Source organism: Castor canadensis, chromosome 16 (assembly GCF_047511655.1).
Source record: "Castor canadensis chromosome 16, mCasCan1.hap1v2, whole genome shotgun sequence".
In the NCBI taxonomy this organism is placed as follows: Eukaryota; Metazoa; Chordata; class Mammalia; order Rodentia; family Castoridae; genus Castor; species Castor canadensis.
Genome location: NC_133401.1, coordinates 69,867,239 through 69,894,878, shown reverse-complemented (window position 1 = coordinate 69,894,878; position 27,640 = coordinate 69,867,239). Strand labels below are relative to the sequence as shown.

General features: G+C 35.7%; 1 protein-coding gene across 1 annotated transcript; it reads right to left on the bottom strand.

The window, feature by feature from the left end:
- Nucleotides 1–660: 660 nt before the first annotated feature.
- LOC109680066 (butyrophilin-like protein 8) lies at nt 661–25,514 on the bottom strand. The gene is made up of 8 exons (XM_074058653.1): nt 25,466–25,514; nt 20,777–21,124; nt 5,896–6,171; nt 3,384–3,497; nt 2,109–2,129; nt 1,990–2,016; nt 1,677–1,703; nt 661–1,261 (listed from the first exon to the last, which is right to left on the bottom strand). Exons 1-8 carry the CDS (start codon nt 25,512–25,514, stop codon nt 729–731), a joined length of 1,395 nt encoding a protein of 464 aa, XP_073914754.1. The 3' UTR covers nt 661–728.
- Between the last annotated feature and the right edge of the window lie 2,126 nt (nt 25,515–27,640).

Below are 27,640 nucleotides of genomic sequence, written 5' to 3'. Positions count from 1 at the left end.
TTGTTACGTAGATCCATTAAAATTTTGTTTGGGATTTTTGTAACGATGTTCATGGTGGACATGAATCTATAGTTTTGTTTTCTATTCTTATAATGTCCTTGGCTTGTTTTGGAATCACATTAATGCAGATCTTATGTAATGAGTTAGGAAGTACTTACTCCTGTTCAGTTCTTTGTCCTGGCCCAGGCTAGATGCTTAATGTCTATTCCACGACTTATTTGAAGTATGGAAAAATGAATTAATGTGGAATAAATAGAGGTCATACTGGGGGGAAATGTAATTTAAGAACACATAATTAGCAAACACTATGCCATTGACAAAATCAAGCATGATTCACATTCATTTTTCTCTTTACACTTTACTGTGATTTTTGAGGTGGGAATCACTATGACTGACAAGTAAGGATTATGAGAAGTTGCAACTCATACAAAGTCTCTTAGCTGAGTGGAGTTTTGGTAAACTAAATCCAACATCTACTTTCTTTCATTTTCATATTAAGACAGCCACGATTCCTGACATGGATGGACGAGTATTAACTAAAACCCATCTCTACTGGCTGTGTAGGGCTCTGGGTTTGGGGAAAAAATGCTGTACCTAATGGAGACTATGAAGTACTGCTTTTTCTGAGCACCTTCCTGCAGAAGAAGGGCATGGTCACTTTAGGGGAGGGTTCTGTTCTCCATGTGGGAGGATATGGAGACATTTTGAAAAGAGGCTTCTCTGTCTTATCACGATGGCACAGGGCAGATGACTATGGGAGTCATATTTTCCTCATATTGTGAATTATGCTGAATGAAAGGCTTCAATAACCCTTCAAACTGATATGTCAGAGTGTAAATGAGGGACTGATCATCCACATTAAAGAATGAGAGGGTCCCACCCTCATAGTCCAGGAAGACACCCACTCGACTGGGATTGGATTCTAGGAAGAAGTAGATTCTATTGGGATTACTTACAAAATAAAAATTTTCCCTCTCTAGTCCAAGAACCCAGTACCCATTGTTTGGAGACAAAATCACATACTTTTCATTCCTGTCCACATCATCCCGGCATACCCCTAAGTACCACATGTTATTGTTTCCCACACCCACTTCCCAGTAATGTTTCCCAGACTGGAAACCCTGAATAGCCACCACACACCTTCTCTTAAATCTCTTCTTTGAGCAGGGTACATCCTGGGGATGACTGTTACATATTACAGCTTGCATCTTAGAAATGTAGAGGTTGGGGTGGGCTGTGTCAGGGTCCAGAGTCACTTTCACTAATCATATAGGGGGAAGGAGAAAAAGGATGTGTTATTGTGAGGAAAAGGAGCTTCAGAAGTCACCTATCTCATAGTATACAGATTCAGATTGGGATTAGGTGAGATCTTGGAGATAATTTCCATATACACTGCCCTGCCAGAACCTTCCTTCATCTCTAGTACAGCCTAGGACCTCACTGACACTTGAAGTCCAGCTGTGAAGTGACAAATTTCTGTGTGTTGTCCTGATTCCACTACTGTCCCTCCATGGACTAGGAAGTATATCTGGGGGAAGATGCACCTGGAGTGGATCACAGATTAGTCATATGCAGGTCATATGGCTCTTAGTATTACTCAGCAACCCCATATATGTCAGTTCCCTCTCCTATGGCTTCCCAAGGCTCTGTCTCACTGTTTCTCCCTCAGCCCTTACCTGCATGTTTCTGGGCTTCTTTGAATTCTGAAAGCAAAGAGAAAAACACTTATGTCATTACTTTCATGGAGAACAGGAAACAGGGAGAAGGGAGAGACTGAAGCTGGATGCCATTTTGGGGACACAAAATATGATACGACCAATAAGATCTCTTTGTAAACTGTGCCTCACCCAGTATCTGCTGAAAACTTTGACAGTTTCAGAGTCTTCAAAACTTTGAAGTCCATGACAAGGTTGCCCTTTCAGGGATCCATAAACCCGGGGACAGATAAGGAAGACACCAATGGAGGGTAGTTGGAATAGCTTCCCTTACCTTCCTGTCTGTGATTTTCTCTCCATTCTGAAACAGAAAACACAGAAGATAAACAAATCACAGAGCAGGGCCAAGAAGAGCATATGGGAGGAGAGTTCTGCAAGTGACAATGCTCTTACCCAGTTCATTCTGGAGTTTCCCTGAAACAGAAAGCAGAATATTCAGTGGTGATTCAAGCCTGGATAAATGTGGAAATAATCAAGGAGTAGAGGGAGACACCCCACAGGTTCCTCAGCATCTTAGATCTGCACACCCTCAGAGAGCACACAAAATCTACTGTTTTCATCCTGCATGAATAGGAAAAATTTGTAGATAATTGTTAAAAGTGTCTAGACCCTGATTTCCATATTACAGTTTTGACAATGTTCTTTATTTCTCTTTAGATTGCAAAAGTCCTTTACAAAGTTCCTGATATCTGAGGATTGATTTCTTGTTAAATATTGGGGAGAACAAACCAGCTGCTCTCATTGCTGAAGCTGAGCTTTCTGTACCATGTGGAATCATGATAGGGAACAGATAGCTCACACTGCAGGCTTCAAGAGAAGTGAGTGTGGAAGAGTCCAAACATAACAAGGCACTTACGTAATTCTTCCTGACATATTCCTGCAATAAAAACAGAACATTTAGTGTTCAGCAGAATGATGTATAAGATACAAACACAAACATGGCTCACAACTCAGGTGGGATAAGCAGGGAGTATAAATGACAGTATCTCTCCTGGAATTCTGCTTCTGTGCCAAATCCCCAATCCCTATACTGAACATCTTTATCTGGAATCAAAGATGATATCAAGATCATCCACACTGTAGAGAGGGATGGGATTCTATGATTCTGAGGTTATAAAGGTGGAGGATATCAGGGAGAAGTAGTTGAGCTGGGGAGGTGTGATTAAGGCATGCGCCCTCAGAGGGAAGTGTCACCTCCAAAGAGGAGAAAATTGGTTCTTGGAGATGAAAACTCTTCTTGAGGGTGAATATTACTCCATTCTTGTTGTCCACTTTTACATATGTATTATACATATAAGAAATTTCAACTGCAGTGATATATATAATTCAACTACAGTGTAATTTTAAAAAGTTAAATCTTGGTGCTCTATAGTTTCTGGAAATCAGTCTTTCCTTAAATCTGGGTCCTCTATAATGTAGGAGAAGCCTGGCTATGCTGGTGTTTCCTGAGGGGGTCATTTCAGTCAGCACAGAAGAGGATGAGGACTGCGATCCCTAAGGACCATATCATAGGACTCTGGAGGCCAGGGCTATAAGAACAGAGCCAAATAAGAACAGAGCCAAAAGGTCTGAGAATCCCTGATACCGGCCCAGTCGGAATATTAATCAGCCATAAGCCTTGCTTTCTTTCTTTCTCCCTTCCTCCCTCCCTCTCTCTCTCTCACTTACCTTGGGATTTGGAGGATGAAATCCTCATCCCAATGATGCAAACAGCTCCACCAATGCAGAGGACCATCAGTACAATAGAAGGTGGTAACCAGGGTGATATCTTGAAAAATGTCTCTGAAAAACGGTCCCAGAGACCCCTTAGTGTTTGCTTAGCAGCAAAAGTAATTTGACTCTCATTTATGGAATCCTCTTGCATCCCACAGATATTTTTATATAATTTCTTGTACATGTCAAAATGTTGCATTTATGACTGAGTGTGGTGGTGCACCTCTGTAATCCCAGTAATCAGAAGGGTGAGGTAAGAGGATTGTTGAGTTCAAGATCAGCCTGGGCTACACAGTAAGTTCAATGCCAACCTCCATTACATAGCAATGTAAAAACCAAAGAAACAAAAAACCTTTGTGTTTCTGAATAAGTCTTTATCCATCTGGATTTTATTTTTCTATCTAAATGAGTTAGAGATTCTACTTCATTTTATTCTAAATGAACAACTGTGCCAGCATCATTTATTAATGGACTTTTCTTACACACTGTTAGGTACATTGTCATATCCGTCTACATTATCTTTCAGTTTAGGCTTGCATATGTGTTCTGACTCTGTTCTGTACCATTGGTCCACTTCTCTGTCTCTGTTCCCAAAATTTTTACTGTCTCATTTGTCACAGCCATGAAATACTTACATTTTGTGGTGCTCAAAATTGAACCATGGTTTGTGCATGCTAGGTAAGCAAGTCTACTACTTGAGCCACACTCCTGGCCCTTTTTAAAATTTTGCTTTTGAGATATGGTCTCCTGCTATTTTTGCCTAGACTCACCTCAAACTCTCCACCTTCCTGCCTGTGCTTCCTAAATAGCTGAGACTACTGGCACATACCACCACACCTGGTCCATATACTAAATATATACTAAATAGAGATTCTCAGTTTGTTCTTACTTATCTGTGTGTAGGCAATTATTGACCATTTATGCTAACATATAAATTCCTGGAATTCGACTGGGGACATAACTTAGTAGTATGCACTTTCCTATCATGACCAATTTATTTCTGCTCTATCTCTGTTCTTAGTTCTACCTCCAAGTTTTTCCTACACTGCTTAATGTGCAATAGTTGGAAACATGTAACTTTAGTTTTGTTAATCTGAAATTTTGGTTTTTGTAAACCATTCTCCTTACTATTTCCATCCTTACGCTCTTCAGTTGATCCTAAAATAAATATCAATACCTAACATGCTAGTCCTTTCACTTCTAATATGAACATTTAATAGTATAATTTAGATTCAGAAAACTACTTTAACTTTACACATTATGATATGTTGTGATTTTATTACCATCCAGTTCTAAGAATTTTTTAATGACCTTAGGGACTTTTCTCAATGACTCTATCTTTTATAAATTATTAAAAATTTATAAAATTTTTAAAATTTAAAAATTTAAATTTAAAAATTTTTAAAGCATATAATAATTTTGGATTATTTTTATTATTATCATTTAAGTTAACGTTATGGTTAGAGAGCATTTTCTCATGGACACTATATACTGGCAAATTTCTGAAAGCCATGTTACGTGCTTGTACTGGTGAAATTTTGTTAGTGTCCCATGTGTGCTTTAAAATAATGTTTTGGGAGGCTAGAGGTGAAGATCAGTGATGGAGTGCTTGCCTAGAGTGCATAGGGCCCTGGGTTTGATTGCCAACACTGTAAAAATGTTTTTTAGGGTACTGTCTTCTAATGATCATATGTTCAAGCTGCTTAATTTGTAACTCAAATTGTCAGTATTAGCACTGATTTTTATTTGTTTACCTAATCAGCTTTGGAACACACAAATTGTCATTTTTCTTCTGCTTTCATGATACTGGCTTTATAAGTGTGAAATATATATCATATAGTTTATTTACATTTAAAATATTTATATTTCCCTGGTGAATTGACTTTTAATTTTTAATGAAATAATTTTACTTTTTAGTAACTTTTCTTAGAATGTTTTTTTTCTTTTCTTGATACCAATATATTTTTTATGGTTTCCTTTGGTTAATATTTGTCAGGAATCTCTTTTTCCACTTTTTGTATTTCAATAAAGAATTCACACATTTTAAATATTTTTTCTATTAATGAAACAATTGGCATTTTTAAACCCAGTACTATACTTTTTGTCTTTTAATTATATTATTAAGTCTCTTCCCACTAATTGTAATTACTCAAATATTTGGATTAGCATCCATTATTCTATTAGTTTCTAAATCCTTCCTGAAATCATATATATTTTTATTCTATTCTGTTTAATTCAGAGAGTTCATCATGAGGGTGATTATATGGTGAAGGAAACACCCTATTCCACTTCTAAGAATTGTAAACAATCCTGTTTCTACCGAATCAAATATTTATGACTTTCTTTTTACACCTCTTTTACTTTGATTTTCAAAACTAATCATTAAAATAAGACAATGCTAAACAATCCTAAGATAGAGTTTCTGTTCCTCTGAAGTGTTACAGTGTACAAGCTCCTTTCCACTTACTTCCTATGAATAGTCTGGATTTCAGTTCTCGTTTCTGGTCAGCAAGTTGGATGGAACAGGATATAATTCCAGAATTTTTGTGGACTGTAAGGGTGGTCTCCACATGAAACAGACCATGCATGTCTTTGTTCACTTTGAAGTCTGAAGGTAAATCAAGTCCTTCTGGACCTTTCCACTTCGCTATGGGCTGGGATAGCCAACCAGAGGACTGACAGAGTAGCTGAATGCCTCCACCATCATATCCCACGATGGAAATGAGAGGAGATGAGCCCATCTCTGCAGAGTAAACAGAAAAGGAGTGAAAACAAAGGTCATATCCCAAGGCCACAGCTGTCCTAAGGCAGGTTCATCAAGGCCAAACAAAAACGACCTTCCCTCTGTCTCTTGTTCTCCCTCTTACTCACATTCATGTATAACAGTTTTTTAAGCCCTTCACAGCCTATTCATTCCACAAGCTTTTAGTGACTACTACATACATGAATATCCTTGGTAACCAAATTTGATGAAGTTAATAAGACATAGTACTCTTTAATAAGGTACTTGCTGAATAAACAGGGAAATTACTGCAAACAAATAAAAGTGCAATAGTACAAATGTAGTCAAGTTAGCACTGAGGACAGAATGAGTGACTATTAGGAGAAGTCATAGCTTTCTTGAGGTGACATTTGTACCCTTCTCTGTCAGATGAATTGGGTTCTATAGCTGGATAAGTGAAGTAGATAGAGAACAATTCCTTTACTGTGGGATTGAGAGTGGGCATGCTACAGTGCTTATTAGCATTTTGTATCTCTGGACTGTGATGTGCAAGAAAAGGATATGAGTTGAGTCTGGCACAGAATCAGACCATGAAGTGACCACACTGACCCAAGGAATGTGGACCATACCTGCAGGCATAGTAGTTACTGAAACCCTGTAGAGCTGTTGATTGATTTCTACCAGATGTTAGTTATGACTTGACATTATCTTAGAGAACCCCTCTAAAACTACATGAAATGGGGTTCCAGGATCTCCCAAAGAGATGTGTGCTTAGGCAGACAGACACTGATGTAATTCAGGTGACAGGCAAGAAAGGCAAGAAAAGAGAAAATCTATGAGAAAGGAGAGGTGGAAGCATTAATCATTTGGGAGTTTGGTTCAAAGGACTAATCAGAATCCAGGAGGTTTCTAGTCTAAACTCTAATTGTTATTTGAGGACTAAAGATAACACTACTTGTGAAGTTAGGATTTATTTGATCATTTCTAATTGCCTATCTCCCAATTCCCAATAGAAATTTCCCTCCATGTGCCATTCTATGCCTTGCCCCACGTCTTGGCCAGTACACAGAGTCATATAAATGTTTAGTGATGGAACAAATTAATTAATGATATAAGTTCTAAGGAAGGGGATTTATATAAGACAGTATAGTCTAATTCTGTCTGAGTTTCTACTAAGTAAAAACTTAAGCCCTGGAGATAACACAAGAGGGACACTTTGGGAAACTCGGAGAGGGGGAAAGATGAAGGTAGAATGTCTAAAGACCTAGAATTGAAGCAGAGCACTCTATTATACACCTCCCCCCATCTACCAATAGAAGTTGTATCAGGCATTCTCACTTCCTTCCCCAGATCACTATCAACACCAGGCAGACCTAGTACTACTGGGAGAAGAATTGAGCAGAGCCTCACTGACAAGAAAACAGGGGAATCACTGTTTGTCTGTGTGGTCTAGAGTCTCTCCTGCCTCACCTAGAGATACAGGGAGTCCCATCTGAGAAATCAGATTCTATTTCCTCAGGCAGCACTAGAAGTACTCAGCAGGAAATTTAGGATTAGCAAATTGTTCAAGTATATAAAAACATCAGAAGGTGTTTAACCACAATTGGCAAAGGCAGACCTGGACCTGAATTCTAAATCTAAAGAGGGTGCTACCTGATTAAATAAATGGTTTAACTAGGATTCAGATTATCCTGAAATAATTCCCTAAATGTTATATTTTGAGACAAATCACTAATCATGCTAAGGATCTGAAAAATATCAACTTTGTTGAGAACAGACAATCTACTTAAGCCAAAACCAAATGAATCACACATTGGAATTATCTGACAAAGAGTTTTAAGTAATTGTCACAAAAAATGGTTCAACAAATAATTACAATATCTCTTGAAACATATGAAAATACAGAAAAAGGATTAAAAAAGAACTATATGGAGTCATAAAAAAGAAATGTAACAACTGAAATAAAGAATTGTTGAATTGGACCAATAGTAAAGTGGAAATGATAGATAATACAATCAGTGAACTTCAGTAAAGAAGAATAGTATTTACTGAATTTTAACTCGGAATCAAGAGAGCTTTTAAAATGCCTGTAAGATGGTATCAAAGGATTCAATGCTTATTTATCAGAGTCCCAGAAGGAGAGAAAAAAGAGTGTAGCTGAAAAGAATTTTGATGAAATTATACCTGATAAATTCTCACAATTGGTGAAAAGACATAACTAAGAAGCTGAGTAAACAGCAAGGAAAAGTCTAGATAAATTCACACTTTGAAACTGCTATAAATAAAGTCAAAGGGAAAATCTGGAAAGCAACCAGAAAAAAACTGCATTGCTTTTAAAGGAAATTTCATATGAATGAAAGGAGATTTTTTATCAGAAATCTTGGGAGCCTAAAGAAGTGGCCTAATATTAAAATATTATTTTGCAAAGGTCAAAAGAAAAGATCAGGACATAGTCCTAAAGGAAAAGAATGAGAATTTGTTACTATCAACCCATGCTGCTATCAAACCAAGCATTAAAGGATGACTAAAGGAAATTCCTCAAATAGAAAGGAAATGACAAAAGAAGGAATCTTAGAATAACACTAAGGAATAAAAAACAATGAAACAACAAAAATAAAGGTAAATACAATAGACTATCCTTCTCATTGGTTTCTTAAGCCATATTTGATGATTAAAACAAAAATTATAACTTAATATATGTACAAGAAATCCTCAAGACAATGTCACATAAATGTGGAGAATGTAAAATGAGTCAAGTGAAAATTCCACATCTTACACAAAGTGTTAAGATGTCAATATGAACAAATTGTGATAAATTACCTGTGAATACCATAATACCCAGAGCAACTGCTAAGAAATATATACAAAGTGATATACTCAAACACATGACATATAATAAAGATACAATCCAGAAAATGTTCTAGTATCCCACAGAAAATCACGGAGGAGAAAAGAAGCAGGGAATGTTGAAAAAAAGAGTAAAAAAAAGCATAAAAAAATAAAATGGAAGACTTAAGTGTTAATACATCAACAGTTACCTTAAAGGCAAATGATCTGAATATACCAATTAAAAGTCACAAATTGGTATAACACATTTAAAAGAATGAGATCAAACTAAATGTTCTCTATAAGGAACCCATATATAATTCAGTGATATATTTAGCCTAAAAGTAAAATGATAGAGAAATGTATGCCATTTTCTTCTCTGTTCAGATGTGGGATGGACCCTTTCCCCCTCCAATTAAATGTGGCTCAGATGTCATGACTGATGGCATCAGAGCCTAATGTCCCCTCTCAGTAACTCATAATGGCACTTAAAACCATGCACATATATAATGTCAGCCCCTACTACCTTACCTGAATCTATACTTAGCCCTGGGTCCTGACTCTGGCCGTGTTCCTTGACATCATGTGTGAGCCTATAGAAGGAACCTGCCACCATGCAGCTGTCTGTAGCTGTCTGCTGTAACTAAGCACAGCCAGCTCTAATTTCCCTCCTCCTTGCTGCCTTCCTGGTCTCTTGTTGTTGGACTCGGATGCACCACTTGGAAACCTCAACACTCTTCACAGCCACTATAGATAACCCATCACCCTTGACATCAAGGACCACACACTTTCAGATATTACTGGTACGAGTTTCCTGAGCCCATAAGAAAACACATTTCTCTCAGAGTTGGAACTGCCTCACACTTGGCACTCTTTACCACGGTGTCACAGCATGCTACAGCATACTCTTTCCTTTCAAAGGTGAAGGCCTCTCCTTACTGAAGCCAGTCTGTAAAGTGTGGAAAAGGTGGCTGCTTCTTCAAATGTGCAGACACCTATGAAAGGTCACTAAAACAACACAATAAACTACTAAAACTGGTCCCAAACAATTACAATTCTATAAATCGCATGAAAAATAATTGTCTTAAATAGTCAGTGAACTACAATAAAACACAAATGTATATAATTTATTGAAATGAGGAAAACAATACAAGAATAAATGGGAATCTCAAAAAGAAAGAAAGAAATCATAACCAAAGAGAAAATTTTGAGCAGAAGAATATAATGACTAAACTTAGGAAAAAACAGTGGAGAGCTTTGAGAGGAGACTAGATTAAGCAAAAGAAATAATCAGTGATCTTTGAGATTATTATACAAATCATCCAGTAAGAGAGAAAACAAAAAATAAGGAATAAAAACAGTCTGTAGAATCTATGGGAGAAAGGTAACATTCATATAATAAGTATTAAGGAGGAGAAAAGAAAGAGGAAGAGACAGAAAGCAAGTTTAAAAAAATAATGGCTGACCTGAGGCCCAAAGAACCCAGTCTGTGGTCTCAGTTGAACATGGAGCATACCACCTGTACCCTATGGCCAGGAAATACAGCCTGGAACCCCACCAGAACAAGAGTAATTGTGGAACCCTGTCTGCATCTAGCCCAACTGTAGAGTCCAGCTAGCAGAATGAGACTGTCAGGAATACAGCCTTAAACTCTGCCCAGATGAAAGCAGTTATAGAAGGCAGCCAACGAGTTCACATAACTGAAGTTACCAGAAATGGATCTGGCCCAAGGAGCCCAGTCAGTGGCCTGGTCTGAACATAGAGCCTAGCCAGCACTCTAATGTGACAGCAGAAATGTGCCAAAAGCTGTACCAAACATCTTAGCATGGGTTGCTGTCCTGTACAGCTATAAAACCCAACACAAAGACCCAACCGTATATAGACACTGCCAGTTGGCCCATACATAACCTAAGGCTGGACTGGCTAGGCTTATATATCCTTTCATGACTGATATATCCCTGCTAAGTAAAATTATAAAGCCTAAAGAGGTGGCCACTCCTTCAAATACACAAACATCAATGTGAGTATACAAGGATCATGAAGAATCAGGGAAATATGACTCTACCAAAGGAAACTAATGAGGCCCCAATAGCACACCATAAAGGCATGGAAATCTAAGATCTGACTGACAAAGAATTGAGACTAGTGTTCTTAAAAAGGAAAACAAGATAGACAAGCAAATGAAATTAAGAAACCAATATACGAATCAAAGTTCAACAAAGAGAAACAAAAATGATGAAATAAAAAAGATGAAGAATTCATCTATACTTAAAAATTCAACAGAGCTGTTCAATGATAGACATGATTAAACAAAAGAAATAATTAGTGAATTTGAAGATAGGTTATTTGATATTATCCAAATAAAGGGCCAAAAAAGAGAAAAGAATAAAAAAGTGTGAGGAAATCCTACTGAATCTATGTGGTGCCACCAAAAGAAACAATATACACATTATAGAATCTAAAAAGGAGAAGAGAAAGAGAAAGGAACAGAAATTTCATTTAAGAAAATAGTGGCTGAAAACATACCAAATTTGAGCAGAATAATTGAAATCCAGATTCATGACACACAAATGTTACCAAATAGAATGGAATAAAAATAATCTACACTGAGTAAATTATAATTTGTTAAAAGTCAAAGACAAAGAGGATTCTGTAAGTAGCAAGATAAAGTGACTGATGAAATACAAAAGAGTGTCAATATAACTATCAATAAATTTTTCAGCAGAAGCCTTTTTGGGAAGGAAGGGGAAGATTTGTTTAAAACACTGAAAGAAAAAAAATACCATTAAGAGTACTATATCTAGCAAAACTGTTTTTTCAGAAATGAAGTTGAAATACTTTTCCAAACAGAAGCTGAGGGAATTTGTCACCACTCAAGCTAACTAAAAAGAAAAGCTGAAAGATAGTTCTTCAACTGCAATAAAATCTCCTTATTAGTCATATGATCATATGATAATATAAAACCAATGATAAAAATACATCTTAGTCAAATTTAAAATACTCTGACAATATATGAATCACTTATATTTTAGTAAAAATGTTAAAACCTAAACAATTTAAATATTTATGCTACACAACATAAAAAACATACACTATAGCATCAAAACCATCATATGGGGTAGTAAAAATGGAGTTTTTGTTTGAAATTCTATTTATTAGCCTATAGTGTCCGGTTAAACTATTAGATGTTTTATTTAATCTTCATGATAAACACAAAGGAAAAAAACTGTAGTAGGTATACTAAAGATAAAAATTAAGAAATCAAGGCATACCACTATAAAAGAATCATCAAATCCAAAAGAAAGCAGCAAAAGATGAAAAGAACAAAGGATTTAGAAAACAAAACAAAAACTGCTAAAGTCTTTACCTATCAATTATTACTTGGATGTAAAAATATTAAAATCTATAATCAAAAGACACAGTGTGGATAAACATGTAAAAATAAAAGTACCTGGATATGTACTGCCTATGAGAGACTCACTCCATCTTTAGGGATACATGTAGGCTGAAGTAAAGAGAAGGAAAAAAGATGTATAATGTAAATAAAAACCAAAAGAAAGCAGAGGTAGCTACATTTATACCAGATGATGTAAACAAAACTGCAAAAAAGCACAAATGTCATCATATAATGCTAAAGGGTTCAATTCATCAAGGTGATATAAGAATTATAGATATATAATTATATATAATTTAGCAAATATATATTCTGTGTGTGTATATAAATGTGAGTGTAGCTATATACACACAGACAGTTATGTGTTACTTAATGATGGGGATACATTCTGAGAAATGCATCATTAGCCTCACAATTTAGTCACTGGGAGAATATCAGAGCGTACTTATACATACTAAGACAGTTGGGGTATCATTAGGTGGTATGGGACCACTATGGGACCACTATCATACATGAGTTTTCATAACCCAAAATGTCATTATGCTGCACATGATGATACATAAGTAGATGATAGATAGATAAATAGATAGATAGACAGACTCAGGTTGCCACACCAACCTGAATTTGCCCAATCTTGTCAGATATGTACGTAGGTGGACCCACCATCAGACTAAATATATAATTTCCTACTACTGGACTAAACAGAACTAAACACAGAAATTAGTCAAAAAAAGAAATAAACATGACTCTCAGAGTGGCTCAAGTGGTAGAGTACCTGCCAAGCAACTATGAGGCCCTGAATTCAAACTCCAGTATGGCCAAAAATAAAAGGAAAGGATCCACATCAAAAATTAAGAAGCTAAATTGTATCTGTATGTAGAAAAATGATCTTATATAAAGAAAAATCTAAATTACTCCATCAAACAATCAGCTAGAACTAATAAATGAAATCAGTAACAGTTACAGTAACAAATTATCACAAAGTAAGTAGTTTTGGTCTTTTTGAGGCAGGATCTCACTATGTTGCCCAAGCTGGCCTCAAATATGAGATCCTTCTGCCTCTACCTCCTGAGTGCTAGCATCATTTTAAGCTCTAAATCAGTAGAATTTTATACATTAACATGATCTCCACAAAAAGAAAACAATTCTACTTAAACAGTGACTAAAAATTCTTAAGAATAAATTTTAACAAGGAGATTAATGATCTGTACAATGAAAACTACAAAATACTGATGACAGAAATTGAAGGTGACACTAACAAATAGAAAGATACCACATGAACATGAGTTAGAAAATTAATATTATAATATCCATATTGCCCAAAGATATAGATTCAGGCAACCCCTATCAAATTTTAGTGGCTTTTTCACAGAAATTGAAAAGATAATACTATAATTTTCATAGAACCATAAAAATCTCAGTCAAAAAATTGAGAGCAAAGCTGGATATATACACTATCTGATTCCAAAATGTACTAAAAAGATGTGATAATGAAAAATCATGGTACTGGCTTTAAAAATGGACAAATAGATATGTGTAACATGATAAAGAACACATAATAAATCCTTTCATTTATGGTTAGTTAATTTTTGATACAGATGTCAAGACTACATAAAGAAGATAGGGTAGTTTCTTTGATAAATGATTTTGAGAATACTAGATGTACACATGTAGAAGAATGAAATCAAGAACTTTATCTCACATTATATAAAAAAAAGTGAAAAGTGGATGAGATACTTAAATGTAAGCTTATTAGAGAGACTGTAATACTCTTAAAGGAACACATAAGAGAAAAGCTTCCAGAAATCAGTCTGGAGAAAGATGTTTTTGGCATGCCCCAAAAGCACAGGCAAAAGAGCAAAAATATACATCAAACTAAAAGCTTGTACGCAGGTAAAGAAACAATCAACAGGAGAAAGAGATAATCTAAAAAAGGAGAGAAAATATTTTCAAACCACACATCTGACAAAGGGTTAATATAAAAAAATAAGGAACTCAAACAACTTATCAGCAAGAAAATAAGTAGCATGATTTAAAGTTAGTTAAAGGTCTTGAATAGACATTTTTCAAAGAAGAGATACATGACAAACAGGTATGTGAAAAAAAATGTCCTACAAAGTCTAGTGGTGAACATTTGTAATCCCAGCACTTGGTAGGCTAAAATAGGAGGATTATGAGTTCAAGGCCAGATGGGCTACATAGGGCATTCCAGGATACCCTGAGGTATCTACCAAGTCCCTCTCTGAAAACACCAAAAAAAAAAAACAAAACAAAACAAAAAGAAAATGAAAGAAAAAGTTTAACAACATTAACCATTAGGGAGATGCAAACTAAAGCTGCACTGAGAAACTGCCTCACATTTTTTTCTTTTTGACTAGCATCAAAAAAGATGAAAGATAATAAATGCTGGTGAGGATGTGGAGAAAAATGAACCCTTTTATGCACTGTTGGTGGGAATGTAATTAAGATGAATGTAAGGAAGTAATTAAGGAAGATAGTATGGAATCTCCAAAAAAACCTAAAGTTAGAAGCCTAGTGTGGTAGTACACATCTGTAATCACAGCACTTGGGAAGTTGAGGCAGGAGGATTGAGAGTTTGCGGCCAGTCTTGGCTACAAAGAAAGACTCAGTCTAAAAAAAATCCCTCCAAAAAACTAAAAATAGTACTGTTACATGATCACAAATCCCATTTCTGGGTTTAGATCCAAAGTAATGAAATCAGTATATTGAAGAGATACCCATACTTCCATGTTTACTGGAACACTATTTATAATGACCAAGATGGAAAAATAACATAAGTGTCCATTCACAAATGAATGGAGAAAGAAAGTATGAATATATATAATGTAATATTGTTCATCCTTTAAGAAAAAGAAAATCCTGTCATTTGTGACGATATGTAAGGAGGACCTGGAAAGACATTACATTAAGTGAAATGAGCCAAAATACAAATGGAGCCCAATCTTATTCATCTCCAGATGAATAAACCTTGAGAATAAAAGACAAATAAAAGTTGAGGAAGTTCACCACTGACATGCCTTGCAAGAAAGTACTAAAGGAGAAAAACTCTTTAAACTGAAGTGAAAATCTGCTATTTAATAACCTGAAAACATATGAGAGCATAAAACTCATTGCTAAGGATAATTATCTAGTTCAATTTACAATACTTTAACACTGTAATGATGGTGTGTAAATCACTTATAGTACAAAGAATAAAAGGTAAAAGTATCAAGTAAATGTAGTTTCATTGACTTATTAATGTATACACAATATTAAAAGATGTAAATTATGATATTAAAAAACATAAAAGAGGGGAGTTAAAGTGCAGAGTTTTTGTATGTGATCAAAATCAAAATCAAACTGTGATCACTTATGGTAGAAGGGTTTAACTGTATAGTTGATATAAGCTTCAAGTTAACTACAAAATAAAAACCTGAAGTAGATACACAAAGGAGAAAGAAAAAGTCAGGCATGCTATAACTCCAGTTCTTGGAAGGCTGAAATCTGAGGATCATGAGTTCCAGGCCAGCCTGAGCTACATGGGGAGACCTTTTCTCAAAAAGAGAGATATAGAGAGACAGAGAGAGGAGAGAGAGAGAGATGAGGGAAAGAAATCCTGTATTCCATAAATATATGCAATTATTTGTCAATTAGAAATAAGACAAATAATTAGAAAATGAAACACTAAGAAGAACAGACATACGAAAATAAGTTAGACAAACTGGGATTGATATACAAAACAATAAAACATATTCAATAAGAAAAATCTCATTGTATCCTGAACACTAAACCTTTATAATAGCACCTAACACTTGTATGTAGAGTATTAAAAAGCTGAATTTCTAGAAACAGAGGGTAGAATTAGAACACAGTTGTCAGGACTAGGGAAATTGAGAAATGAGAAGATATTGGTCAAAAAGTACACAATTTCAGTTAAAACATGAATAAGTTCTGGGATCTAATGTTCAGAATGGTGCAATATGTTTAACAGTGCTATATTGTACATTGAAATTTGTGAAGAGCATAGATCTCGAATGTTGTCACTACCAAAACCAATGAACAAAAGCAAAAATCTATGTGAGATTATAAGTTAAATGATTGTGATAATCATTTCACAATGTATGCCTATATCAAAATATCACATTGCATATAGAAATATATTGCACATAGAAACAGATTTATTTTTTCAATTAAACCTAAAAAGACATGGAAAAAATTAAACTTACTTAAAGGAAATATAGTTATACTTGATGAAGTTTACAAAATATATTGTCTTTAGCTTTGTGGGGGTGGGTGAATTTTCTTTGGGTTTTTGGTGGGACTGGGGTTTGAATTTAGGGCTTCATGCTTGCAAAGCAAATGTTGTACACTTGAGCCACATCTCCAGACCAAGGTTACAAAATATAAAAAGATATAAACAAAGATTTTAAAAGGCCCAACTACATGCTGCTTGTCAGAAACCATTAACGAAAAAAAAACCTAAAAACAAAAGGATAGAAAATTCCATGAAAATAGAAGCCAAAAGAGAGAAATTGTATCTATATTTATATGAGACAAAATATACTTTATGTCAGAAACAAAGGAAACCATTATATAATGGGAAAATGAAAATTTATTAAGAAGGTATAACAATAATAAGTAGTATGCACCCAATATCTGAGCACCTAAATATATACAGCAAACATTAACAGACATGAGTGGAAAATAACCATCAATACAATAATATTAGAAGACTTCAATACCACAGTTTCAATAATGAATAAGTCATCCAGACAAAAATATCAATAAGGAAATATTGCACTTGAACTACACTAAAGACCAAATGGAGCCATCAGACATATGCAGAACAGTCTACTCAACATAAGTAGAATATATATTCTTCCCAAGTACCATTGAACATTTTTCTGGATGGATCATATGTCAGGTCATGAAACAAGTCTAAATAAGAAAGAAGAAAGAAGATTTAAATCAGAAATGAAAGAATAGGGAGTAGGCAGGAGAATGTAATAGGGGATGAACACAATTGATGTGTATTATATATGTTTGAAAAATGTCGCAATGAAACCCACTATTTTGCACAATTAATATACACTAATAAAAAGGAGAAAGACATGAAAGAGGCAACAACATAACAGATGCCTCAGAAATAAAGAAGGATAATAAGGTACTTATATGTCAATCCTAGAAAAATTGGATAAATACCTGAAAACAACCTACAAAGATCAAATCATGAAGAAATAGAAAGCTGAGTCAACCATTATAAATTTTTTAAAAGCCCAGAACCAGATGATTTTATAAATGAATACTATCAGACATTTAAAATGAATAAATACTAATTTTGAAATATTTCAAAAAAGTAGAAGTTGAGGAGTAATACAAATTTATTATGAAGCTCATTTCCCCCTATACTAAATCTATACAAATACATTCCACCAGAAAAATTATAAGCCAATATTTCTGCTGAATATAGATACAAAAATCTTCCAAAATTACTAGCAACCCAAATGCAACCAAGGCATCAATAAGACTATACATCATTACAAAGTGAAATTTATCCATGACATGCAAATATAAGCAAATCAACTAATATGATAAAACACATTAACAAAATGCATAATAGTATGATCATCTCAATAGATTTAGAAAAGTCATTTGACAAAGTTCAATATAATTTCATGATTAAAAAACCCAAAAACAAATTTCTTCAACCCAACAGAGGTCATTGCGAAAACCCACAGCTCCTATGAGAGTCAATGGGGAAAAACTATAATCTTTTTTTCTGGTGATAGAAGCCAACAATGCCATTATCTCCACTTCTGTTCACCCAAGTACTAGAAATGTTAGAAAGAAAGAGATCAGACAAGAAAAAGAAATATAAGGAATACAGATTAGAAAGAAGTAAAATTATCCTTGTTAGTAGATGACATGATTCTGTATGTATAAGCCTTAAAGATGCCAAGAAAATCACTATGAGAAGTTATAAATGAAATCAGTAAAAATGCATTATATGAAATTAATATATAAGAATCAATTGCATTTCTTTATTCCAATAATGACTTATCTAGAAAAAAATCAAGAAAACAATAAGACAAAAATATAATATAAAAATATTGAAATACTTAGGAATAAATTTTACCAAGGAGATGAAAGATGTACACTGAAAACAATAAATGAGTGATCTCAAGAAATAGAAGACAGCAATTAAAGTAAAGCTATTACATGTTCACAGAAAGGAAGAATCAAGATTGTTACAATGTTCATAGTACCAAAAACAATATACAGATTAAATATGTGCCCTATCAAATGCATATTTCATATAAATAGGGAGAACAATTCCAAGCTAACTACCCAAAACAAAAAAAGTGGGTGTAGGTAAAGCAGTACTGGTTGGGAGATTTATAACACTAAATGTTTTTATTAGAAAAGTGAGAAGTTTTTCAAAGCATTATTTTCATTTCCTACATCAATAAATAAGAAAAGAAGAAGACAGAAGAAAGTAATAAAGATAACAGCAGAGATTAATAAAATTTAAAATAGGAAAATAATGGAGGAAATCAGTGAAATAAAAAGTCTGGTCCTTGAAATAAAGAAAATTGGTAAAGAAAATCTTGCAATCCTGACAAAAATCAAAAGAAAGAATGAACATATCACCAACATCAGATTAAACAGGAGACATCACTACAGATCATGGAGCAATTAAAAAGAAAAAGGTATACAATGAAAAAGGTAGATAAAGGTATACATATACACCTGAAAACTTGGAAGAAATACACTAAAGCCTTAAACCACAAACTACAAAAACTCAATTATAATGAAATATGTATTCAGAATATTTTTATAGCCATTGAAAATTGCTTGATTTATAACTTATAATTTCATAGTAAATTATAAATCCAAGAAGGTTTCACTAATAAGTACTTGAAAACATTTAGCAAATAGAAGAGAAGTAACAGTTTTCACACTCACTTTCAAAGGCCAGTCTTTCAAAAATATTATTAAATCAATTCAAGCAGTGTATATAAAGAATTATGTACCATGACTAACTGCAATTTATCCTAGGTATGAAAGGTAATACAATGGGCAAAAAGTAATTTAAATTATCCAACATATCAAAAAGTTAGAGAATAAAATAATTGACCATGTATAGCTGTTCATTGACAACTATTTGATTAAATGTAATGTAATACGGTAAATTAACAGAATAAAGGAAGAAAACGCATAATTATCTCAACTAGTATTGTCATCATAAAAATACTCAACAAACTAAGAATAGAAGGAAACTTCCTTAATATAATTAAGTCCTTATTAATCTCTGAACATCATACTCAATGTGAAAGGAATATAATTTTTTCCTCTAAGAAAAGGAAAACCTCAAAGATGAACTTGACACTTCTCTTCAACAGAGTACTGGAATTTCCATCCAGAGAAATTTACAAGGAAAAGATACAAAGGACATCTAAACTGGAAAGGGAAATGTAAAATTATAAATTGGGAGGATAAGTGGGTCATGAAGTTGATGCCATCATTAATGAGAATTCCAGGGAGTTCTTGTGCCTTTTTTGTGCCATATATAACATTACATTGAAAAGTCAGCAGGTTGCAATGGATGAGGGCCCTTACCAGATCCCAACCATACCACATCTAATCTTGGATTTCTAGTCTCTAGAACTGTAAAAAATAAATTTCTGTTCTTTATTACCTACCCAGTCTATTTCATTATAGCAACCTAAACCAACTAAGACTACATTAATTAAAAGGAAAAAGACTTTAAACATATGCTTAACAAACATCCCAGAAATCATATTCTGGGAATTTATCTGAGAGAAATGAAAACTTATATCCACGTAAAAACCTACCCATGATTCTACTCAGCAATAAAAAGGAGTGAACTAATGATACAAGCAACAACTTGGATGGATCTCAAAGTCATTATTTTGAATGAAAAAGACTATCTCAAAAGATCACATGCTAAATTCCATTATTAAGTAACATTCATGAATTGTCAAAATTACAGTGATGGAGAGCAGACTAGTGATTTCTACGAGTGGGGATAGCAGTGGCAAGGAGGAGAATGGATGTGACTATCAGAGGGAGTGGCTCAAGTGGTAGAGTGCCTGGCTAGCGGGTGTTGAGGCCCTGGGTTCAAACCTCAGTGCTGCCAAAAAGCGGGGTGGAGGAGTGAGGCAGCAGAGAGACATCTTTGTGGTGATGGGACAATGATGTGAAATGATGCATGTGATAAAATGACAGAACTATACACATAAGACATAACAAAATGATCATGTAGGGTACCGTTTGCTAAGTAAATGATCGAAGATGGAAAAAAATTTCACTCAAAAAACTGTAAAGTCTAGGATGATTCTATAAGATAACTCAATTGTGATTTCTCTGAAATAAGCAACAAACCTGACACCTGTAGCTCCCAGGTAGCCTCCTGGCTATATGTCTGTGAGCCAAACCAGCACCCGTATAGGCCAGTATCTGAAAGAGTGACTTTCTTCAGCCTCAGGAGCACATGCCCATTCATGATGAAGTCCTTCACCAAATTTGTTCTCCCTTGAAAGACTGGCATCTGCATATAGTTCTGATCTTTCCCATCCCGGAAGAGGTGGACCACAGCACTCAGCTCTTCCTTGAAGAACCTCACTTCCATGGCCTCTGCATTTATCTCAGGCGAGATGAAGCAGGGGACTATTACATCCTCTCCCACCAAGACCTGGATGGGCTTGTCAGGCCCAACCACCTGCCACTGCCCTGTGGGAAGAAAAATAACCCAAATAACTGATGACACATAACAGAAATTCCCTTATCAATATATCCTACTCAGACCTCAAGTGCAAGGGGGTGGAACACTTATTACAATGTCCCTACTAAACCAAGGGACTCATAGCTATGACTCATGTCTCCTTACACTTGACATATCTTCATCAGGTACTTCACTCAGCCCTCCCAAACATCCAAAAAGATGTATATTATTAATATTCTCATTTTCAAGGTAAAAAACTGTTTCAGGGACACTAAGTATGTTACCCACACAAATGAAAGACACTTTCCAAATGCAGACCTGCTGACTAGAGGACATTTTATACCCACATTCTCTCCCTTCTGCCTGTCTGCTTCACTAAAACTTACAACAGCCCCTTTCCAATTTTTAACTAAAAATAAAGGACTGCCCCTTTTGCAATGACCCATGGGGAATGGGTATGACCATAAATCTCCAGTTTGGGCCAGTTTCTTTCCTTCATACATGTGATTAAATTTTGTTTCAATGGAAGAATGCATACACTTTGACCATCAGTCTAACCTTGTATTTGTGCTTCCTTGTTTTATTTACTTGGTCTGTCAAAATATGAAAGATGCACTATGACACTGTGAGAAGGAGATTTTCCAGTTTTTATTTTAGAGCTTTCTTCTTAATGCATTTATACTGTGGCATAATCTTTGTATAGCATGTACTTTTTACACTTAAACAGTATTTTTTCCACGTTGTGATTCTGGCATTCAATAGTACTTGATTTGACATTTCACTGACAAGTCTTACCTTCATTTTCTTCATATTTTTTGGTCCTCATATACATGTTGTCCCTCACCTTCATTTTAAAACTTTTTTCATCATCTGGTACCAAGGATTTAAAATTGATTTGTTTTCTGGAAATTTTTCTCTCAGCTATGTGGACAGGGGCTGTTTTGCACAGAATTGAATCCCATGTCTAGCACAGGCCACGAGCTTAAAAACAAGGGCTACATGTGTGAATGATGAGTACCATTTTTCCTTCTCATTTGCTCATCTGTTTGATGATCATTTCAGTAACTTTCCTGATATAAATCACACTTACCGCTCTGTAATAGTTTCCTATTTAGAGAGACAACATATTATAGAGACTCCCTCCCTTCAACTTCTGTGAACACAACCCCTTTGACTGGGGACATGTTCTCTTGATTAATGTTGAAACATTCAGTTACCAATTTTTTCATTTAAGTGTGTGTGGGAGGGTGTATATGAAAAGGAGGCAAAACAGGTTTTATGTGTGAGTTCCCAAATAAGTGAAAAATTTTATTTTAGCCCAAGTATTTCTTAATTTAAGCACGTCTTATTGAATTTCACACATTCTTGAAGCAGACTGTTATTAGATGAACTGTGGCTTTGTAGCATGGTCTCTGACCAACTCACCTGGCATAGCAGAGTTCAAGGCCCTGCCCCTTACCATGTACTCAGTCTCTGTGTAACCCACAGTAGGATGGGCACACTCCACAGTTGCTGATGGCTCCACCCTAGGAAACTGGCCTCTCCCCTCTGCTAAGGCCTCCTCTCCCATTTGGAACTTAGTGATCCCAGGGGTAAGGCAACTCAGAAATCCTGAGATTTTAATAACCTTGAGGGCATCCCTATGATGAATGGGAAGCAGCAGATGAAGTTCAAACTCTTCTCATTCTGATTGAGATGATGCTAAACCACTAAATGCTAAAATCCTATAAAGGTTCCCCAAAAGTTTCCCAGTGGGCCTGAGTCCCAGTTGTGGCTCATTAGCACACCCTCCATGGTTTCAGACTTCACTCTCCCAACCACTCATTTTGTTTCTCAGAATCATCTCCTAAACAAACCACCTGCAAACCAGCTCTTGTCACTGGATCTGCTTGGGGGAAGCTGGAATGCTGTTAGTGCTGCCTGCAGGGTTGTGAGGGGCTCCTGAGCTAAGGGAAAATATTTCAGAATGTCTCTATTTCTCTGGTCAGTCTTTGTTGCTGTCATTTGCCTTGCCTGTAGCAGAAACTTCCACTCTTCACTTTTCCTTCTACTGGGGAGCACTGAGGAAAAATGGTGATGGACACACTGTACACCAAGGGAGTTGTACACTATGTGCTTTTCATGCACAAACTCATGCAGTTTTCTGATAGTCCTGTCAGGAATGTGATACTAACTCCATGTCAGAACAAGCAAACTGACACTTGGAGAAGTTATAAGCCACAAAGCTCATAAGCAGAGGAAAGGGGAAAGTTAAAAAATGAAGTTTTCTTGCTTCTGTGTCATTTTCAGGATTCCCTGCTGCCTCTCCTGAAACCAGAAAGGAGGCAAAGCAACTCATCAGGAAATGGATGAGAATGGACTTAATTAGAGGTTCTCTTAAGAGCACATGTATAGTTGGTGTGATGGAGCAGGCTTGTAATACCAGTTACTCAAGAAGTACAGACTGGGAAGATTGTGGTTTGAGGCTACCCAGGGGGTTAGGAGGAATAGAAAACAAGACATATTTCAGCCAACAAACCAGAAAGCTGATATCTAACTGTAATCTCATCCATTTGAGTGGTATAGTTAGGAAGATAAAGTATAGGGCTGGCCTGGGCAAAAAGTGTGAGACCATAACCCCCAAAACAATTAAAAGCAAAAATGGGCTGGTGACACGGCTTAAGTGGCAAGCACCTGTGGACATGGCTCAAGTGTTATAATACCTGCCTAGCAAAAGCACAAGCCCCTGAGTCCAAACCTCAGTACTTCCCCTGCAAAGAAATACATAGATTTTGTTGTGAAAACAGAGTGTATGTTTTTAAAGTTATGGAATCAGCCTAGGTGCCTGTCAACAGATGAAAGAATAAAGAAATGTGATATATATTCACAATGGAGTTGTATTTAGCTATAAAGAAATACGAGATTATATTATTGTCAGGAAAATAGATGGAACTAGAAATTGTCATGCTAAAAGAAATAAACCAGAAAGACAAATAACAAATGTTTTCTCTCATATGTGGAACTGGGGAGAGAAGCACGTGAAAATAAAAAGAGGAACTGGTAAGGATGTGGTGGGAGGAGGAAGAGCATGGAGGTGGTAAGTATGATCAAAGTCTGTTATAATCATGGATGAAAATGTAATGAAATCCTTTATTTATATAATTAATTATGCTAGTAAAAAGTCCATGTTTTAAAATTATTTTTAGTATTTTAACTGTACATATTTGTAATTTGCTGTGTGGTTATTTGATGCATGTATACAAGTATACTGACAAAAATCAGAGTAATTTACAGTTCCCTTTCCTTATAATTACTTTGCATTTGGAGACTTCAAGTTCCTCTCCTCCAGTCATTCATAAAATATGTAGTAGGTTTTTATAAATTATAATCACACTATTGTTATGTAGAGCAAGGTTTTTTTTTCCTTTGGTACTGGGGTTTGAACTCAGGGCCCTCACTTTGAGCCACTCTGTCAGACCTGTTTTTGTGAAGGGTTTTTCAAGATAGGGTCTCATGAGTTATTTTTCCCTGGCTGGCATCAAACCATGATCCTCCTGATATCCACTTCCTAAGTAGCTAGGATTATAGGAGTGAGCCACTGGTGCCCGGCTAGAGCAAGTTTGAATGCCTTTGTTCCCCCTTTCTTATTGTTGTTTAGCTAAACAGACATATGTCCTGCGTAGAGAGAAGATGAGGATTCATCTGAACTTTATACTGCTGAACACTGACTGCCCAGAGACCTGTGCCTACTCAAAATTCCTCTGATATTTTTGTTCAACTACTCCATGTCTTATGAAGTAGGCTTTGTATTGAATAGTAACTGGAAGGAGAAATAAGATTGGATTTCTGTCCCAAATAAGCCAGATATCTAGTCAAAGATCTAGAGATCTTTTTCACCCTCAGATTTCATAACACAGGGCTTCCTAACTCAGCATGCCCTGAGTTTGACCATTGTTTTTTTCTTAAAAGCACCAGTGTCTTCTTCCAGCTATGCACTGATCTCAGAAGTCTAGGTATTCTAGAGATTTCCCTTGCCTAACCCCACACATGCAATTAGGAACAAACACCTAATACCTTCACCTCAGCGTCCTTTGTGTGTGCCCTCCCCACTACTACAGCCCCTCTTCAACATTCCACTCACAGCATTTCTAGGCTGTTCTCATTGTACCTACCATGCCTAAGTCCTTCCCACTGCCCTATGCCTCCCATAGCTCCTTGGTATTGGTAATTTCCAGGCTGTGGTTAAGAAAAGCCAGGAAAATATAAGCATCACGGATATGCCTACCTCTTTGTTCTGCACTAGCAAGTAGAGAACTCAAACTGCTAGTAAACAAGAAGTGGACAGAAAGAGTCTGTCCTGGATAGCTTACCTGACCCCAACTTGAGGAGACTGACAAGCAACATGAGCACGAGAGCCATGGATGTGTTCCAGAGGGATGATTTCTTGTTATGAAAACCAGACACAGCAAGATGGATGGATAGTTTAATTAGAGAACAGAGGAACCAGTCTAGCTGTCCCAGGGTCAGGAGCTATGGAGGGGCTCATTTGGAATTGACAGTAAATTGTTCTGTTCTTCACGTAGCCTCCTCATATCAACATGGTTGCATGAGTTAGAAATATGAGGACTCTGGACTTTTAATCTTTGCATTTATTGGCAGGCCATAAATGTCTATCTCAAACCAGAAAATGAAGGTAGAAATAGGGTGGTGCACACTGAGAGGGGACTTTGTCCTGGTTTATGTCTGTACCATGAGTGGTGGAAGAGAAACGCCAGATGCAAGGTTATTTTCTGGCAGGGAGATGTTTGTGAGGGTCGGGGCAGAGATCCAGTCCTAAAGGAGAGGTCATCCAGACAGAGGGTAGTGGGGTCTTAAACAAAAAGGTGGAACTCTGTGAGGTTACTGAGGTAATCCTGCCCCATTGCTTTTGTGTCTTGCATTCAGAGTCTGACCATGAGACTAGATAGGTATCTTGATGTCAAGAGACTCACAGTATTGGGAAAGAATCTAATGCAGGTTCACACATAGGGAAAAGATGAAGATGCTTTTATTAGTCATTCATTAAATACGGTAAGCCAGGACATCTGTGATTAGCGATGGTCGTCCTTGTAAGCACAAGGAAACTTGCAATGATTGACCATTTACTAGATCAGAAAGTATGTTTCTACGGATACTACCACAAAGAGCATATTCTTTTATTACAATTCAATTAAGGAAAGAAGCAATTTAAAAATAGGAAACCCTACACAATAAGAAATCATTGATTTTTCAGTTTTAATAACTTTAAATCTTTTAATTTTTAAAAAACTCATGGGTCTAAAAGAAATCACAATAAAAGCTAGAATAAAACAGGAATGAAAAATATATTTGGCTGAAGTTTAGAGCCTTGGCAATGCCAACATTTGGCAAGGATGTGGTGAAATAAAATTCTCATTCCCTGCTGGTGGGAATAAAAGGTACAGTCACTTTGGAAGACAGTTTGGCCATTTCATGCAAAGCTAAACATGCCATATGATTCAGCAATCATTCTCTTTGATATTTACCCAAATAAGTTGAAAATATATACACACAAAAACTTACACACAAATGTTATAGCTGATTTATTTACAACTGTCAAAAGTTGGAGCAACCAACTTTCATTCAATAAAGGAATGAAAAAAACTATGGTAAATTCACATCTTGGAATATATTCACCAATGTAAAAAACATAAGTTATTATGCTACAAAAATACATGTAAGAACCTTAAATGCAAACTGCTCAGGGAAAGTTTCCAGTGTGCAAATGCTATATATAGCATGGTTCCAACTATATAACGTCTACAAGGGAAAACCATAGAGATATGGAGATTTAAAAACTCGCAAATAGCCAAGAACTTGGTGTGGGGATTTAGAGAGGAATAGTGATAAATGGATAAAGCCGGAAAGTTTTTCAGCAAAACTATTCTGTGTAAGATTGTAATACTGAATTCATGACATTAGAAATTTGTCAAAACCCATAGAATTATACTATACAAAGGGTGGCTTTAGTTAATAGAATAAATCAATATTGGTTCATCAACTCTATCTAATGTACCACACAAATGCAATATATTGATAACAGGTATAACTGTGGAGGAGGGGCATTTGGGAAACTGGATTTTCTGCCCTATTTCTTTATAAAACTAAAAGAGCTCTTTAAAAGGTCTGGTGATTTTACAAAAATGAAAAATGATGCTAGATTCCAAAACCTTCATGTAAGTCAGTTCTCTGAAATGTTTGCCCTTAAATATTTATATTAAGAAATAAAATGACTCTGAAAAGTGTCTGAGAAAAGCACCTGACTCAAAAGGCAGAAGTAAATGGGACCTCACATTGACATTCCAGATGTGGGTGAAGGTCCCTGACCTCTCAGAGCTTACAGACTAGAGTGGATATGAGCAGTAATATGAAAACATGCCTTTAGTAAAAAAGACTAAGTGCTTGAAAGAGGTGTGTGCTGACTTCTGAAGCACAGAGGGTCCTATACACAATAACCTGGTCTGGGGAAATTCCAGAAGAGGGAATGC

Bases quoted from the DNA above. Each gene is read 5' to 3' on its own strand.
- LOC109680066 (XM_074058653.1), bottom strand. From the start codon at position 25,514: ATGGCTCTCGTGCTCATGTTGCTTGTCAGTCTCCTCAAGTTGGGGTCA. The intron at 2,130-3,383 runs GTAAGTGAGAGA...TTTCTGTTTCAG, and splicing joins TTCATCCTCCAAATCCCAAG to GGAAACTCCAGAATGAACTG. The intron at 1,704-1,989 runs GTAAGGGAAGCT...CTTTGCTTTCAG, and splicing joins AGAAAATCACAGACAGGAAG to AATTCAAAGAAGCCCAGAAA.